Source organism: Anas platyrhynchos, chromosome 14 (genome assembly GCF_047663525.1).
Source record: "Anas platyrhynchos isolate ZD024472 breed Pekin duck chromosome 14, IASCAAS_PekinDuck_T2T, whole genome shotgun sequence".
In the NCBI taxonomy this organism is placed as follows: Eukaryota; Metazoa; Chordata; class Aves; order Anseriformes; family Anatidae; genus Anas; species Anas platyrhynchos.
The window spans coordinates 6648678-6664985 of record NC_092600.1 but is presented as its reverse complement, the minus strand read 5'-3'; the positions used below and the strand labels follow the sequence as shown (position 1 = coordinate 6664985).

General features: G+C 45.7%; 1 protein-coding gene across 6 annotated transcripts in view; it reads right to left on the bottom strand.

Annotated features, from left to right (window-relative positions):
- Positions 1-16308, bottom strand: part of GRIA1 (glutamate ionotropic receptor AMPA type subunit 1) — a 190462-nt gene that overhangs the window by 122065 nt on the left and 52089 nt on the right. For 4 of the 6 annotated variants that reach the window (XR_005269366.2, XM_038186474.2, XM_072023202.1 and 1 more), the window contains exons 2-3: positions 3211-3482; positions 1003-1140 (exon numbers count right to left, since the gene is read on the bottom strand). The exons of 1 other annotated variant lie outside the window; for it this stretch is intronic. Coding sequence is in view for 4 of the 5 variants with exons in the window: in XM_038186474.2 (XP_038042402.2) it covers positions 1003-1140; positions 3211-3292 (220 nt within the window). In the remaining variant the exon portion in view is untranslated. The remainder of the gene's footprint in view (positions 1-1002; positions 1141-3210; positions 3483-16308) is intronic. One more of the 6 variants, XM_072023203.1, reaches the window with a different exon arrangement.

Below are 16308 nucleotides of genomic sequence, written 5' to 3'. Positions count from 1 at the left end.
CAGGCTCTGCAAAGGGAAGGGTTCCTCCTGCAGGTCCTCGTACACACACAAGCACACGCAGGCTCAGAGAAAGAAAGCCGTGTCTGATACCAGGTCGAGCTGAGGAGTTCTTTGTGCATCGCATCCCAGCGGTGCGAGCCCCTCATGCACAGCGCCGTGCTGCTTGCTCCAAAGGAAGCAAATGCCGCAAGAGCCCCTGCTGCAACCACAGGGCTGTAATAGTGTTTGTTTTCCGCTGGTTACCTCCTGGTCTTATTTGTTGCTGCTAATCTTGGCGTTACCTGGCAAGTCAGATTTTTTTCTTTTCCCAACTCCACCACATAACAATGTGCTGTGCTTTAGCAGGGTGTAGCTAAGCCCTAGGATTGATTCTCCTGTGCCAATTCAGTCTTTAATTGGTGTTTTTAGAGCCAATAATTTCACTGGCACTTGAAACTAGAACTCCCTTACCTCTCCATTCTTGTTGGACATGTCCCTTACTGTAAATCTGGACTCTACTTGCACCACGGTGCCGTTTTCTGCTCAGTCTTTCTTAAATTGCAAGGACAGATGGCTAAACTGGGGCTGGAGAAGAAGTTGTTCACACTAAACAGACACTTCTGCGCACCCCGTGGGTGGAAAGGGGTGCCTTTGTTGTACATCGCAGCTATAGGAAATATGGGAATGAAACCCCAGTATGAAGAATCGGGCAGGGGTTAGAGAAACACAAGGAAATGGATTGTTGAGGGTTTTATACTGCTTTGGAAGCACTGAAAGAGAAAACACAAAACATGCTGAACAACTGCAGCACTACCTCACCCCCTACGTCTTAGCACAAACCAAAATGATTCTGAAATCTCTTGGCTGGGTATTTGGGGTTTTCTTGTATGGACCCTGAAGGAGAGTCGCACATTTTTAGCGAGACATCCCGTATTTTAGATAATAAAAAAAATAATAAACACAAAAGCAGTCAGGAGTAAAGAAACCAAAGTAAGAGAAAGCACGGCAAACACCGCTACTTACAGGTGTATGTCATTTCAAAGCTGTCGCTAATGTTCACAATGTCGATCTGGGGAAGGAGCTTAGGGGGTTCCGTGAGCTGAGACAGCGCAAACCTAAAAGCAGCATGTTCCTGGGACTGTTGATTAGGAAATAACCCCCCTGGGGAGAAAAACAGAACAAGGAGAAAGGTCTGAGCACACCTGTATTAACACCACTTTGGTCTGAAATATTCCTGGGCTAGAGCTCGCCTATCCTGAGGCTGCCTCTGCAGTCCAAAACCCTCCAGCACACCAGGGGGGCTCATGCCTGCTGCAGCCAGGCTGGGAGCAGAAAACCTTTACATTATGTAATGTCTGGAGAACGTATAGGAACTCTGGTGCATCTCCGAGCCCAGCAGCCTGCAGGGTTGGGCAGAACCTTGGGGTTTGGCTCAACCTCTTTACCTCCCCATAACTTTAAAGAAAAGAAATGTAAGCGCTGCCGATGTTACTTTTATAAATAAGGAGTTAGAGTCTTTATTCCTCCTCCCCCACTTGTAATGAGGCCCATTTTAAACCTTGCTCCCCAGCTTTGCTGCAGGAGGGAAGCAGGGGTTATTGGGTTCAGAGCAGCCCAGCCAAGCTGGGCACATGGGGACAGGGCTGTAAGAGCTGGAGCGAGCAGGGCCCATGGCCAAACACCTGCTGCTGCTGCTGGAAGTTTGCTGCATGGAAAAACCCTACATTTAACAGGTGACAGTGGCCAAACTCAGAGAGAGCAGGAAATCTAAAGCTTGACGCTGAAAAGGATCGATCTGAGTGGAAGTGCAGCTGAGCCCAGAACCGCAGGACGACATAAAGTGAATAGAAACTGGGATCAGGCTGGATGCAGGCTCAGAGCCTCTCTCCCCACATGGACCTGGAACAAAGTGCTGGGATAACCCAGCCCTAGGAAAAGTTTCCTGCTGCTATCCCCCGCAAGGAACTTTGCTTGCGGCAGATCCCTGCATGGCATCCAGAAAGTCTGAATGTAATAGCACTAGTCCTGCCATCTATATGCATGTAGAAGCACTATTTGTACTTTACAGATAGGGAAACAAAGCACTTGAAAACAAGGCTGAATTAAAACAGGAGCTAAAAGCATCAATACCCACCCTCTGGGGCAGATGGCTTGGGGAAGAACCAAATGTGCAGGGAGAAACCTGATTGCAATGGCACTTTGCACATCTTAAGTATAGAGGGCATCTCCTTGGTGTGTGGAAAGGGCTATTTGTGTACGAATATCACCCACCCCCCCACACGCACCCCCCTCTCCAGCCTAATCGTGGGTGTCAGAGAAATAAGATGCTAGTAGCCGAGTTAAGCTCTTATACACATTTGTTGAAAGGGAAAGAATGTGGGATGCTGCACAGATTTAGGGTAAAAAGGAGGCAGGAAGGGAGGGAGATGGGGATGTAGCAGGAACAGCAATAAAAGCACCAATTGTGCAGCTATACTAAGGCAGGAGTTGCCTGAACTTGGTGGATTAGCAGTTGATTGGCATTGTAAAGAGAAAGGAGGTGGGAAAGAAAACAGGCATGCAAGGAAAGGGAATTTGGGTTACAAATCATCATCAATAAAATCAATGGGAGAGTAATAATGAACCTGGGGCTGGGGGGAGAGGAGCACTGAGAAGTTCCAGGAGGGGAGAAAGGAATCAAACAGGCAGTGCTGGTGCACAGAGGAAGCAAGTAGCATGAAATGAAAAGAGACTTCAACGCAAAATCCTCCTCCGATAGCTCTGCCCTTATTCTTTAGCAACAACAACAGAGCGCGCCTGTTTGTTACCTCTCGTCCCAGTTACCTACAGATGAGAGCATCCTCACAAAAATGTATAATGCAACCGCCGATTTTGCAAATGCAGCAACGCACAATGGCAGCCCAGATATTTCACAAAGCAAGAAACAGATATTTTTTTTCATGCTTCCTCCATTTCAGAGGCACTTTTCTCCCTCTGTGTTGGTGTGTGTGCAGGCATTTATTTCCAATCCTCCCCTCCCCCAAAGAAAAATTGATATATCTCTGCTCTTGCAAATCTCATACCAAGAGGAAAACCCAGCCCGCGCTGTTCACCCCCTCTCTCTCTCACACACACACACACATTTTTCCCTTGCAAGCAAATGAACGGGTCAGTTTGCCCCCACCGCCCCCTCTCCACCCCACCGCTTGCCGGGGAGCATCACTCCCCAGCGGCCCCGAGCTCCGCACTCACCTATCTGGATATTGTTGGGGAAATTGGCCCCTAACACTGCCCCTAGGAAACTGGTGCAGAAGAAGGCAAAAATGTGCTGCATATTCCCTTTTGCATTGGCGAAAAAGAAGCCCAGTTCCGAGCATAGATTTGATTTTTCCCCCGCTCTGCTCTCTTTAGCTGCCTCTCTCGCCTCCCCTCTGCTGCGCCTTCTGGATTGCGCGTCTCCTTCTCTCGGAATCCAGCGCTGAGACTGCTGCTTAACACCGCCTGACAGCAGGATTAACTGAGCCCTGTGAGAAAGAAAGAGAGCCCGCTCCTCATCCACATCCCTCCCCCGCCACACACAACACACACGCACGCATGCACGCCGTGCACTTCCACTGAGCTCCCTTTGCCTTCGCCGAGCTGGAGCTCAACAGCTGGGCACCGCGTCCCCCCCACCCCGGCTATTCCCCGGGGGCCCTGGCTGGGGTCTCTAAGGGCAATTCCTGCCTACCCCAAGTTCCCAGCTCCCCCCCGCATCGCCCCTCAACTTGTCTTGGCAAGAGCTAGAAGGAACCTGTGAATCAGTAGGTGGCAAACTCCTCTAGAGAAAGGGCTTAAACTCCTCTGCCTCTCATCCGTCGCATCCCAACCTGGGCTCTCATCCCCAGGGCCAGGAGTTGAACGGATCAGTCTCTACAGCCTGGCTCATTAGGATAATAAAAAGGGAGGGATCCTGCAAATGTGCCTTAGAAGAAGGGTTTCAGAGTGACAGACAAAGATCCTGAAGCAGGAAAAAAAATAATAAAAAAATCACCCACCCCAGCACACATCTTCCTTGATGCACCATTAACCTACAAGACATTTCACCCATGCACTTGCTCTGGAAGAATCTGTGCTTGCCAGCACCATCAGGTAGGGCAGGCTTCAGAAATTAGGGGGCTTTTCTAGTCTGAATCCTTGTAAGAGTTGTTTTGTGGCAGTTCTAGTGAGGTTGGAGCTTATTTGACCATTAGCAGCTTTGCTCAAAAACAAAAGGGAAAAAATCGATAGGAGTAACAACAATAAAAACCAGCCCTTAGGCACCACTTGGGATTTAGAAATGTTTCAGGACAAAGTGTTGTGAACACAGAGCCACGGCCATCTCAGAGAGGAGAGAAAATTCACCCGTTCCCATCTGAAACATGAAGCCTGAAACCAAACCTGGGGCCTCTTGTACCAGAACCTGATTATCCATGTCTGAGCAGAGAGATTTTGCCTCTGCCATTTGCATTCTTACTGAAAACAAAAAGTAAATGGTGAGGAGGAAACACAAAGAAAACATGTTTGTGGCAGAGTTAGAAATAGGCTCAAAGGCCAGGACTCGCTCCTGCATAAGGGAGGTTGGACAGACCAAGACTCTGCAGAGCGGGATAGCCAAATCGGGACGTGACCAAAGCTTTCAAAACCTGCACTAACATGGAGACATTCTCTGTTGGCCGCAGTGACCAGGTGTGACATAACAGTCCTTAATATCCCCAAGCCTCTTCTGAAGTCTTATAAACAGAGACGGTAGCATTTTGTTGTTGTTGGCATGCCCTCTGCTTTCTCTAGAAGAGATTTGCCACAGTTCTGGTTCCCCTCACAACACTCCCTGCCAACTGCAACTGAGGCCTTGGGCACCCCAGCATTACACACAGCCACGCTCTGTCTCCATAGCCAAATGTGACAACTGGAAAACTCCTCACGTTGCTATGGGCACAGGCTCTGGGCAAACAAGAATGGACCATGATCTTTGTACAAGACCAACATTTTATCTCTGCAAATTAAGTTTGGGATCTTTAGCCTCTTCCTAGATGATTTTACGGATCTCGCTGTGACTCCGAGGATGACAAAATGCTTAAACACCCACATAAGTGCCAGGGCAGACATTTACAGCAGGCATTTAATGTCTGCAGCACTGTAGTCTAACACCTTGCATCAGAGCAGATTTGTGCTGGTGCCTACAACTTTGTGGCCTCTTACAAGGACAGCAAGGACAGTCGCACTGCAAAAACAGAGCCCAGAAGACTGACATCTTCCTTATGGCAAGCAATAAAGCATCCCTCTAGGATGAACGCATTTTTTTCCCTCAAGCCATCCTTGACCAGGGCAATGACTCTTGGTGTCAGAGACTTGCAGGTTCATTAGAGCGATTATTCAGGCATTTAGGAGTGAGTTACAAGTGGCCAAAGGATGAGCTTACCCTGGCTGAGTGACCAGCATCCCAGAGCCATATTCAAGCAAAGCAGATTTAGGTATGTTGATAGATAGCACCTTCAGACTTCCATCTCAGTCCTTGTATAACATAAGCAACACTGACCTGAGGCTAAAATAACCTACTGGTAGGCTTTATAGGCTCTTGCTTTTCATCCAAAGTTTAACAGAAACAGCTGCATTTATAAGCTAAAGAAAGGTACTGAAGGGTAGCCAATGCAATAGAGAGTTGCTAGCATGGTTTCGAAATTCCCAAGCAGCCTGTCTAGTAGTAATAATAATAATAATAGCCATAACAATAAAATATTGTAATAGCTCACAGAAAGCTTGCACTGTTGCATTAATTAATGATGCTGCTTTTGTCTATAAACCTTGCAGAGTGCAGGTGGCTTAACAAGGAGAACCTCACCACACTGTAACAAGATAAGTAGCAATAAGACCATTATTTTAAGAATGTATTAATTTCCTTTTTCCCTATAGATAGTAGCGTTTTATTCAGTTTGTTAGCACAAGGATGTTAGGAATTAACTCTAGTTGCTCTGAAGATTATTTAAATGAACCTCTGAAGGATATAGCTTCTGAACTTTCAATTAAGCACCAAACTTAGTCTTGGGAAATTGGTGAAACTCTTAGATGTTGCAGGAATGGTCATAACAGAATGACTGACAGATCAATGCACCTGACAGTGCCAGATATCAGACAGTTCTGGGCTCTCCTGATAGAAAAGTCTGACTGAATTATCAATTATTTTTTTTTAGCTTCCTGAAAAACAACATTTATTTTGTCTTGAAGGCTCCATAAGAAATAGGTGGGACAGGCAGGCACCTGGTGCTTAACAGGGAGCTTCTAACAAAGTCTTGTGGGATAAATCCATGCAATTGAGCGCAATGAATTAGGCAAATATATGTCTAAGAAAGTGGGCCTTATGATTTAGGATAAGAAATGGTATAAAGGAATTTTGAAAGAGTGTAGCTGGTTCACTTAAGATCTTTGCCAGACATAACAAGAAAACGAATACATCAAAGCTCCTGTTCTCGTTGTGCTCTGCTGGCGGCTGACCTTGCTGTACTTAGCAAGAACCTTTGTTCTCACCCATTTCTACTCCAAGGTTTTGCACACCAGAGAATTTTGTCTCCAGGGAGGCTGTCTGCCACCTTCCTCTTTGCACGATGTGAAGTTGTCCACAAGAGCAGAATGGCCTGTCTTTGCTATCAGGGCTTTTGTTTCCAGGATAGGAAATAAGCGGTTGTTACAGCAGATATTTCTGTACCAGAACCCTTGGAAAAACAAAGGACTCATTCACATGCAGAAGCCTCCAGCCTTGAAAAATGAGGAAATCAACAGAACTCGGCATCCATCCGACCTCCCAGCAGAATTATTCCCTCCAGTGCCCACTGTGTTTTACATGATGCTCCTGAATGTCTTCAAAGAGGCTATTGAAATACTACTATTTCTGAAATTCCTATTATTTTCTAGCTGGACAATCTCTATAGGAGGCTTTTGATAAAGAGCAAAATGTAATTATAGTGATTAATTTAAATAAACGCCAAACAACACAGACTCTCGTATGGGTTTTGCAGAGCGTTGGCATACATGAATGTCAATGGAGTCACATGCGTTTCTCTCCCTGCCTTGTTCAGCTCAATTTTGTTATTTTGGATAATGTACCTCTTGAGGAATGATCACAGGTGCTGAGAGGACGGACTCTGGAAATTCAAAACAGGGAAGATTTGGAAGTGATCATGATGGAAAAGGAGCTGAAAGGACGGTGAGAAATGTGTCACAAGAATCTCTGGGGTATGGGATAACCCACGTCCCCCCAGTCTGCTGTTGTCCCCATGGGCATCGCTAACACAGCAGGCACGGGGACAGGTGAGGGGCGAGAAAACCCTCTTGATTTGCAGCACCAGCGTGTGTGCAGATAGCCCTCGGCACACCTACACCCAGCAAACATATGCACAGTCACTGGTGCCACCCACACGGAAGCGACACTGATAGACACGGTGAGGAAGGCGCACGGGTGCTGTGCGTGCCTGCCCGCCCGCGGCATCTCCCGGGCATGGCACAGCCCCGGGGCTCCTGCTGGCAGGCGGAGCTGCTGTGATGGGGCACCACATGCCTGCAGCCCTGTCTGAAGCCACGCTGCAGGTGTCAGCCCGCGTGGGTGTTTTGGCATCACAGGGCTAGCAAGCCAAGCCTTAGTCCTTCATTTGTCCTTACCCTGCAAATTCTTACTTAAGTAGGGACAGCAGAACCTCTGGCTCCTTGCAGTCATTTCCATGTGTGCCTATATGCTTTAACATTTGACATTTGCTTCAGTCTTTTGAAACTGGAGTGTAGTGTTTGTGCTGTTGAAAAATAGCACCTACAAACCGTAGCCTTCAAATAATTTCTGCGGGAACCTCCTTTACAAAGCAACGTCTTATCAGGCTGAAAAAATATCCCCCCATCAATGAATCAGGCCTGAGGTGCTGATGGTCTCTTCACTTCTTCACACAACAGCCAGAGCTGTCAAATGAAAGGCTTCGACATCCCAGAAGCAAGTCAGAGAAGCTAAAAGAAGCATGAGTTTCACTTGCTTTCCAGTGTGCACTAAAACCTGAAGATGAAGGACAGAGGAAACTTTGTACACTGAATTTCTGCTGGATCTGTTCCCCGTCCTTTGAGCAGGCACTGCTCAGAGAGCAGAGGACAGCTCCAAGCAGGTCCTGACTGACGACAATCATCATCTGGGAGCTGACATTTTAAGGCCATCAAATATTATTTCTTAATTTACTGACTGTCGGTGGGGGAAGCCTGATACTTGCTGAATCTGGGGAACATCAGCTTTTTCCACAAACTGTTTATGAATGTGCTTCTGTTGAGATCCTGATCGGTTTATTACCATATTTATAAGAAATGACTTCTTGCTCAATGTAGGGTAATTAAGTAAGTAAATGGACTGGAAGATAAACCCGTCAATCTAACTGGCATTGAAAATACTGTGCATCCTTCAGCTGGAAATTCACGAGCAGCAACTGGCAAATGGATGTTGGGCTCTGGCTCAGATTCTCCCGGGGTACCATCAGTCTGGTGAGGACCATGGGCTCCACGGGTCAGGCTTCACTGTCACCTAGTGTGTGGGGGACCTTTGGCACAACAGAACCAGTGGCTTTCCTGGAGCCAGGTAAGGATGCAACCTATGCACTTAGTCCAACTAGAATGCAAGTATCAAATGCTACAAATTCAGATCTGCGATTTTTTATTTTTTTTCTTCCCCAGTTGTTTGTCTGGCCATCTAGCTGGCCCACTGACAATGGGTTTACTTCCATCGGATGGGTTTGACATACTCAGATAGTTCAGACAGACAATGATGCAAACAGCACTGCGCTGGGTCTAGGTCCATGAGAGCACTTGTGGAAATGCCACAAATCTCTCTGATGAATCCTGAGTGACCCCTTTACTGAAAGAACACTGTCATCTGCAGCCCCCAAAATGCTCTCTTCCTCATACACAGCAGGCTGCTAGTACTCATTTTTATTTTTTTTTTTGGTGAATGGCTGATTTATAACTACTTATAGAAACACTGTGCCCTAGTCTCAGTTTACGTTCTTTGCTGAGTCATAAACATAAATCAGATTGTGGGTGGGTCCCTGCTTGTTATTAAAGCACCTTATGTTTCTCAAAACCTCGCCAGAGGAAGCAGAAATTACTGGTAATGCGTTAAAGTTACAGTAGGTCTACTCTCGTCAGAGAATATAACAACCCCCGCTCCCCCCCCAGATTGTGCTGTTATTTTCTAGCTGAAATGAAAAACAAAAAGTATTAAAATTTTGTTGAAATACATGGTAAGAGGATTATTTACTGTGAAAAGCCAGACACAGGGGATGCAGCCTAAATCAGAAATTCTGGTTATCAATAGTTCCATGAAATGCTTGTATACACTAAAAAGTTTTGTTTCACCCAAACTTCCTGAAATTTTGTGAATGCTCCAGATGAAGTCAAATAATGACTGAGGTGATTATACAGTTTAATATTGATATATATGAATCAACCCTCATTTTTAATCTCTGGCATCAAACCCAAGATGCGCAGAAAACAAACGTGAAATGAGGAAGATAAAAGGATGCTGATTTAGGAAGGAAAAAAAAAAAAAAAGAAAAAACAACACAAAAAGCAGCAGCAATTGCCGCAATTCAAACAGCCTTGCAAAGATCCCATCATTACCATCTGGCTCAGCGTTTCCCAGGCTGCTTTGCTAACATGCAAGATAAACAAACATGTGGGCTGTGCTTTGGGGTGGCTGATCTTGCCCTTTCTAACAGTCAAAGGAATCAAAGCTTTGAACTCGAGCAACTGAGTCAAGGAAAGCACCGCCAATACAGCACATCCCACTATAGCAGCCGCCCTACTACCAGACAGGAAAGGGGAAAGTCTATGCACAAAATACTAACTTAAAAAAAAAAATTGCCAGAATTATCAGTGATTCGCTGTTGGTAGTTTCTGCAATCAATACAGATATTCTCCTCATTCCCTAACTGCTGCCCATGCTTTAGCTCAGAGAGAAACAGGAATTGCTGTGTTGGATCAAATCACACAATCACGTAAAATCCCTCCCTGTAAACATCCCAGTCTCACTCGTAGCATTGCATATCACACATTAGCAGTCTGTATGTGTTGTAGAGGTTGGATTTCACAAGGGCTAATGGATGACTAGAGATATTCACCCATGGAAGTCTAGAGGGAGAGATTTTCTTTATTTTCACTTGTGGAATCTGCACAAATAACCTGAACAGCCTCCATATATTGTCAGAAGAAGTCATTGTGATACACAGTACCATTATGTAATTTTATAAGAAAAGCAGTTTTCTTTAAATCCTTAATAGATGTGAAAGCAAAATTATTGTGGTTCTAGCTTGTAGAGAGATTGGAATTCGTAGAATTTCTGGATAAACAGAAAATCCAACATGAAGAAAGACCAGATTAAAAACAGAAAGGCTTCAGCATGGGACATAGAAAATTATCAGGGCTGGAAAGAGGAGAATGAAAAGACTAGCACCACTTAGCTGAAAGAAAAGATGAACAGGGAATGAGAAGCTCCAGGTAGTCTAAGTACTGCCTGGCCTAGAGACACTCAATCAGGTATCTTTGATCCTCTTCTATAGCTCCAAAAACGTTTTTCAAGTTCCACGAAGTAATTTTCTACAACCATGTGGCAGAGTGGGATGTCCCGACTTTTTGCTACTCTGCTGGAGCATCTAAGTCCTCTGTGGCTCCTAAGTGTCACCACGATGTGCCAGAGGACATCACTGCCAGCACTGCAGATGAGTAAGGAGGGAGAATGGGACACATTTGGCAGCAGTGGCAGCTCTCCCCTGTGCAGGGGAACTGCATTTTATGGATGCTCAATAGGAGGGTCTTCAGCTGAGCTATCGCCATTAGGCTGCTCAATTTGGGCAAAGAGCTGTAAAGCTTAACCTACAGATCCTCATTCACCCATTATCTCTTCTTCATCCCTTACACATCACAGAAATGAGAGACCCCTAAGGATACAATCAGAAAAAAATGTCTTTTTTTTAAAGAATCATCCTGTTTTCCAGGCTGGAAGGGAGAGATAAGAAGGATGATACAGGCTGCTTTATGCTGCATGTTTCTGGAGATGTCCCACATTTAAAGACTTTCTGTGCTAATCAAGATTTTTTCCCAAGACTTTCTGTACATCATAAGCACAGATCAGTGCTGTATTATGAGCAAAAGGCTTGGCTTCCTTTGTACTCCAACAGCAGATGCAGACAGAAAGAACAGAACACAAATACCTTCGCCTGGCACTCCACAAAGTTTGCAACCCAGTGTAACAATGTCTGCAATTACAACAAGTGGCTATCAAAAGAGGGCAGATCATTAGTAAGCTCCATGCAGCCCTTCAGACAAAGCACAGAGCTGTATATCTTCGGTCACAAAAATATAATAAACAAGGTACTTCAAGAATACAAAGATGCAGTAATTGTTTTAGAAATCACACATGTCTAAGTATCATCATACTTGCTTCAAATACAGTCCAGGACCACTGGGCAGCTGGCAGCTGAAGATGCAGTTACTGCATTGAGTCATGCAATTCAAAAACCCAGTGCTCCTATTATGCTATGCAGAAACAGCACCATTTGACTCCCAGCATCGCTCCACCTTACCCACAGAAAGCTTTGATCATTCAGCCACCAGTGTCCAGTGACATAAAAATGAGCATTTATCCCATCTGAGACACTGGCAGTGAAAGCAATTTGCCTAAACTCACAGAAGCTGCTGGAGGGCTGGGACTGAAATCCACAGCGCAGCTCTCTGTGCAGCAGGAACTAAAGGAAAGTCCCCAAGCACGAAAGCCGTGTGTTCTTGTCACAGCCCTTGTCTCCCCTGCCCACGTCTCGTAGGAAAGCCCCCAAGAGCTGCTGCCATCTGTAGCAGCATGATGGCAAGCGGTACACTGCCTAAAACAACACAGGGAACCACAGACATTTGGAAGCTATTCAGGTGAACATGGTGCTGCTTTGTAAAAACGAATAATATGCCACAGATTGATTTGTGAGACTTGCTGCTAGCAAAGCCCTGGTTTCTCCTGGGCACTGTGCGACCAGCCCTCGTGATGAAAAGGCAGGTTTTTCTAGCTCCATCTGCCAGGAGCTCGCTTTCATGCCACAACTCTAGGGCTAAGAGAGTGAAGAAAGAGACAATGTGCAATGCAAAGACCTGGTGACCTAATTCATTAACTACAGGCTGCTTTCATCTATTTGACTACGCTTTTAGGTACATCCTGTGGGCTCTTTCCTACATACATCCCTCTTTTCCTCATTGCTGCCAAGAAATAGAAGATACTTAAACTTCCTATCCAGTGGGATGATATCATATTTATTTATAAATGTTCATCCTTGAAATAAAGGGAAGGAGATGATGATTACTTTTCATTTCAATTCCTTGCCTAGGCTTGTGCTACAGCCGCATGAGTTTAGCTGGCCCCTGCTTCCAAGTCCTTCGGATGGTGAGCCACAGGTGCTGGGAGAGCCGTCCCTCTCCGGCTGCATCCACAAAACCATCCTGCCTCCTCCAGCTTCTGCGATGAAGCGTTTTCCCCCAAGAGTTGTGATTATGAAATGTCACCGTGGAAACAGTTGGAATATAATATGTGCTCGCTCGCTCTCCCCCCACCCTGCCTCCCCTCCCACCAGCCTCCTCACTTTCTGAAGCTATGTTTGCTGTACCAGAAAAACCCTTCTCGCACCCCTCCTCCCCCCAGACCTGCAAAGGGGAGTGTCTGTACCTCACAGTCATTGTGACAAAAACAGATGCCTCATAATATATCCCTGTTCATTAACAGCTCCTTGGTACCTTGTAGCAACACTAAACCCACCAAACTCCATCGGGTGTTACTGCATTCACCAGGACTACCCGCCTTCTTCTGCCAAATAATCCTTCTGTACAATGGCATTATAAAGAGGCTTTGAGGCAGTAGGAACCTGGTCTACCGTTGCTATAACCATCGCCAAAAGAAAGCTTCTAAAGCAAAGCATAATTCCCCAGCTCCTCTCTCTGCTGTCCTCTTAGACACCATGTTCCCATTAGTGTTATAATGAGAGTGTAACACGGACACATGTCTTGGTTTTCTTTCCCATACCCCACCACCTAGAGGCAGATCTTCAGATGATGAGTTCTTTGTGCTCTGCCTGTGTTAATAAAGCAAGATTTTCCCCTAATCATGATTTCTTCCACGCTTCTCATCAGCATCACAAAAGGTCAGAGCTGTCCACCTGAGAGTGGAAAGGTCAGTTCACTTTGGATCTGACACGTGCTAGCTTGTAGCTCCTGCAATCTAATCAGCTCACTTCATATTTATTTTGTGTGACTTCAGCACTGAAAAGGAGCCGGGGCTGTTCCAGAGAAATCTGCAGTCCCTTGAAAGGAACATGCAAGCAAACCCAAGAGAAAATCTGAACTCAAGAGAGCAATACTCAACAGGCCTCTCTCTGCCACAGAATGCTGTTGTAGTTCTCAAAGTCATGTAGAGAATTTAGATATCCACTGGTATTTGTTAATTTTAATTAATGGGAATTGCATATAAAAATCCCCCAGGCAGTTTTTAAAGTGTCAGGGAACAGGGCTTGGAGGGCTGCACAAATTAACCCATTAGGCAAGATGCTTTTCCATACACTTATGTTTAGAAGTGGTCCAAAGATATTCTTCCAGGCATGTTTACATATGACAAGATGATGCCATGGATCAATGAATTCTCCAATCCTGGAGAAGCCTTGAGCTTCTAACAAGGACCACATGCATGCTGTAGCCCCAGCAGCTTTTCAGGCATCCTTGCACTGGCTGTTAGGGATAGGGGAAGCAGGAACAGCTAATTCTGCCTTGGGAAGCCCAGGCAGGAGCTCCCTTCATCGCTGGCTTCACCAGGCTTGAAGGAAGCAAGGGGACATGCCTCAGTGACTGGGTTAGAGGGTGGTGCTTTCTGGTCCTCACAGCAGGCACAGACCTCCAAAAAAGCAGCTTAAAGTTGTCGTTGTCCTCATTAACGTCTCACCAGCAGCCCCACACACAGAGCAGTGTAAGGTAGTATGACAGCACTTCAGAATAATAATATCAGCTCAAGAAGAAAAAAAAAATAGGTCTTCTGCATGGCATATACTGGTATTTGCACTCTGAAAGCATTCCTTCAGCCACTTTGCTCCTTTAATGACAATCCAAGAAGAGGCATAGGAAATCCCTGAGACAGGCTAATGGACACCCCTCCCACCCCGGTCTCCAAATAAGCAATTCAAATTGACAGCATCTCTCATCAGAATTGTTAATTCTCCGCCATGCCCCAGCCTCCCGTAACTCCCAGGCTCACCAGGTGGAGAAGAATCACAAAGACTTTCAATTTAAATACCGTTTCTATTTCTGACACGCTTTCAATTACCTGCGAAGGCAACCCATCGCTCACGTTGCCTTGCCCTCTTCACTGATCCTTGTGCTGCTAACAACCCTTTGCAGCAAAACCTCTTTCCCCCAGGGAGGTGTACAAAGTAGCTCGTGGAGATGAGCGGTCGGGCCAGGATCAGGCAGTGCTGCAAAGCCATGGCAGGGATAGGGATGGAGCTCTGATGTCCATGGCCAGATGCCAGCACATGGAGATGAAGACAGCCACTCGTGCCTCTTCTGCAAGCAGCTCTGCCCAACCTGGGGCTACAGCTGTGATGGGAAATGCCACAGAACCAAGAAGGTCTCACCAGGAGCAAGGAGTGCTCATCCTTCCACCAGCCACTACAGGCAGTGTCACCAAAGGTTATCAAGTGTCATTGCTCCACAAAGTGCTTTTCACATGTCCTGTGCCCCTTAGTGTTCCCATTGAGAGAGGAAATCAGGACATTTGCTATTTTAACCATAATCAGATTTAGACTTTTCATGCAAGTGACTGTGACAAATTGCTGTCCCCAATTATCAGACGCAATTCTCCTTCACCAAAGCAGCGTAGGTGACAGGGGAATCAGGCCCATTCATAGCTGGGCACCAGCTAATTACCAGGCACTCAGACAAGCCTGTAACCTTAGGCAAGGTGAGGTGGGAGTGGGAGGCTGAACTATCTCGCTGCTGCCGTCTGCTGATCTTAAAGTCTTACTTGAGCTGTCCACCAAAACAAGGCACCCGCCTTATTCCCAATCACCCACCGTTTTCCTACTTCAGGCAGGAAGTCAAGACATGGTGCTTGGGTATTGTCATCCATCCCCTGCTTCAAACCACCTTCCAGAAAATAGTGCTTCGTTCATTCTCTTATTTTGCCCTGTTTGCGTGCCGCCTTTTTCCAGATTACGATTAACAGAGCATGTGTGCAGATCATACAGTGTCCTGGGCTCAGCAGAGACATCTGCATCCAAACAACTTGACGATCTATATAGAATAAAAGGAGAGAAGACTGTTCAGACAGTCATTTGCACAAGGCCACACGTCAGTTCAGCGTGAAAAGGCACAGATCTGCTTATTTGCAACTGACAGCACTGCCTTTTGGTCACAGGAGTCCTTATTCTACTCCAAAGTAAAACTAACAAAGTTTAATCTCCTACCAGTCTCCACTCGCAGTGTTGGGGGAGGAAGGATGTGCTACAAGACCTAAGACATGACATTTTTATGTAGTTGGTAAAAGAATAAAGATGCCTTTGACAGAAAATTGCAACCTTTCATTGAAAAATCCTCTCAGAAAATTGGCGTTTTCTGCCTGTCTGCATTTGATAGAAAATAATTTTCTTCCTAGTGCTTCCTTTGTAGAGATTCGGAAAGCTAAAAACCCTTTGGCTAAAAAAAAAAAATAAAATAAATAAATTGAGAAGCTGGGGAGGTGGGGAGGGGGTCAGCTAAAAATACTTCATTTGCTATTTGTCAGTGAAAAGTCAACAGCTTCTACAATGCATCTGCCACTTGATCGTGCAGGCAGATTTGAGATTTTCTCTGAGATGCACAAAAAGACCCGACAATAAGGAGATCAGCACCAGCATTTTCTCCATGAAGCGCTGGTTTGTACAACAGCCTGGATCATAGCTTAAAATGAAGTCAATGCTCAAAAAAAGGTCCCTGGTTCCTGGAAATCACGAGAATTAGTTTTTTTTATTATTATTATTGCTATTATTAATTTTTTATTTTGTTTGTTTTCTTCTTAAACTCTATCTCTGAGTGAAAAAGTAGTCTAAGCAAAAATATTCAAGGCTGGATATACTCAAAGAGTGAGTAGATCTCACATTATCTAGTAGGCATTTGTAGGAGTAACAGGAGAGAGATCACAACTCCCTTCCCACCTTCTGGGACTGACATCCATCCCTAGGCATCCCTGCCACAGCTCAAGGGGCTGGGGCTGATCCCCAACACCTCCAGCCCTGCTCTGCACCCGTGGGCAGCTGC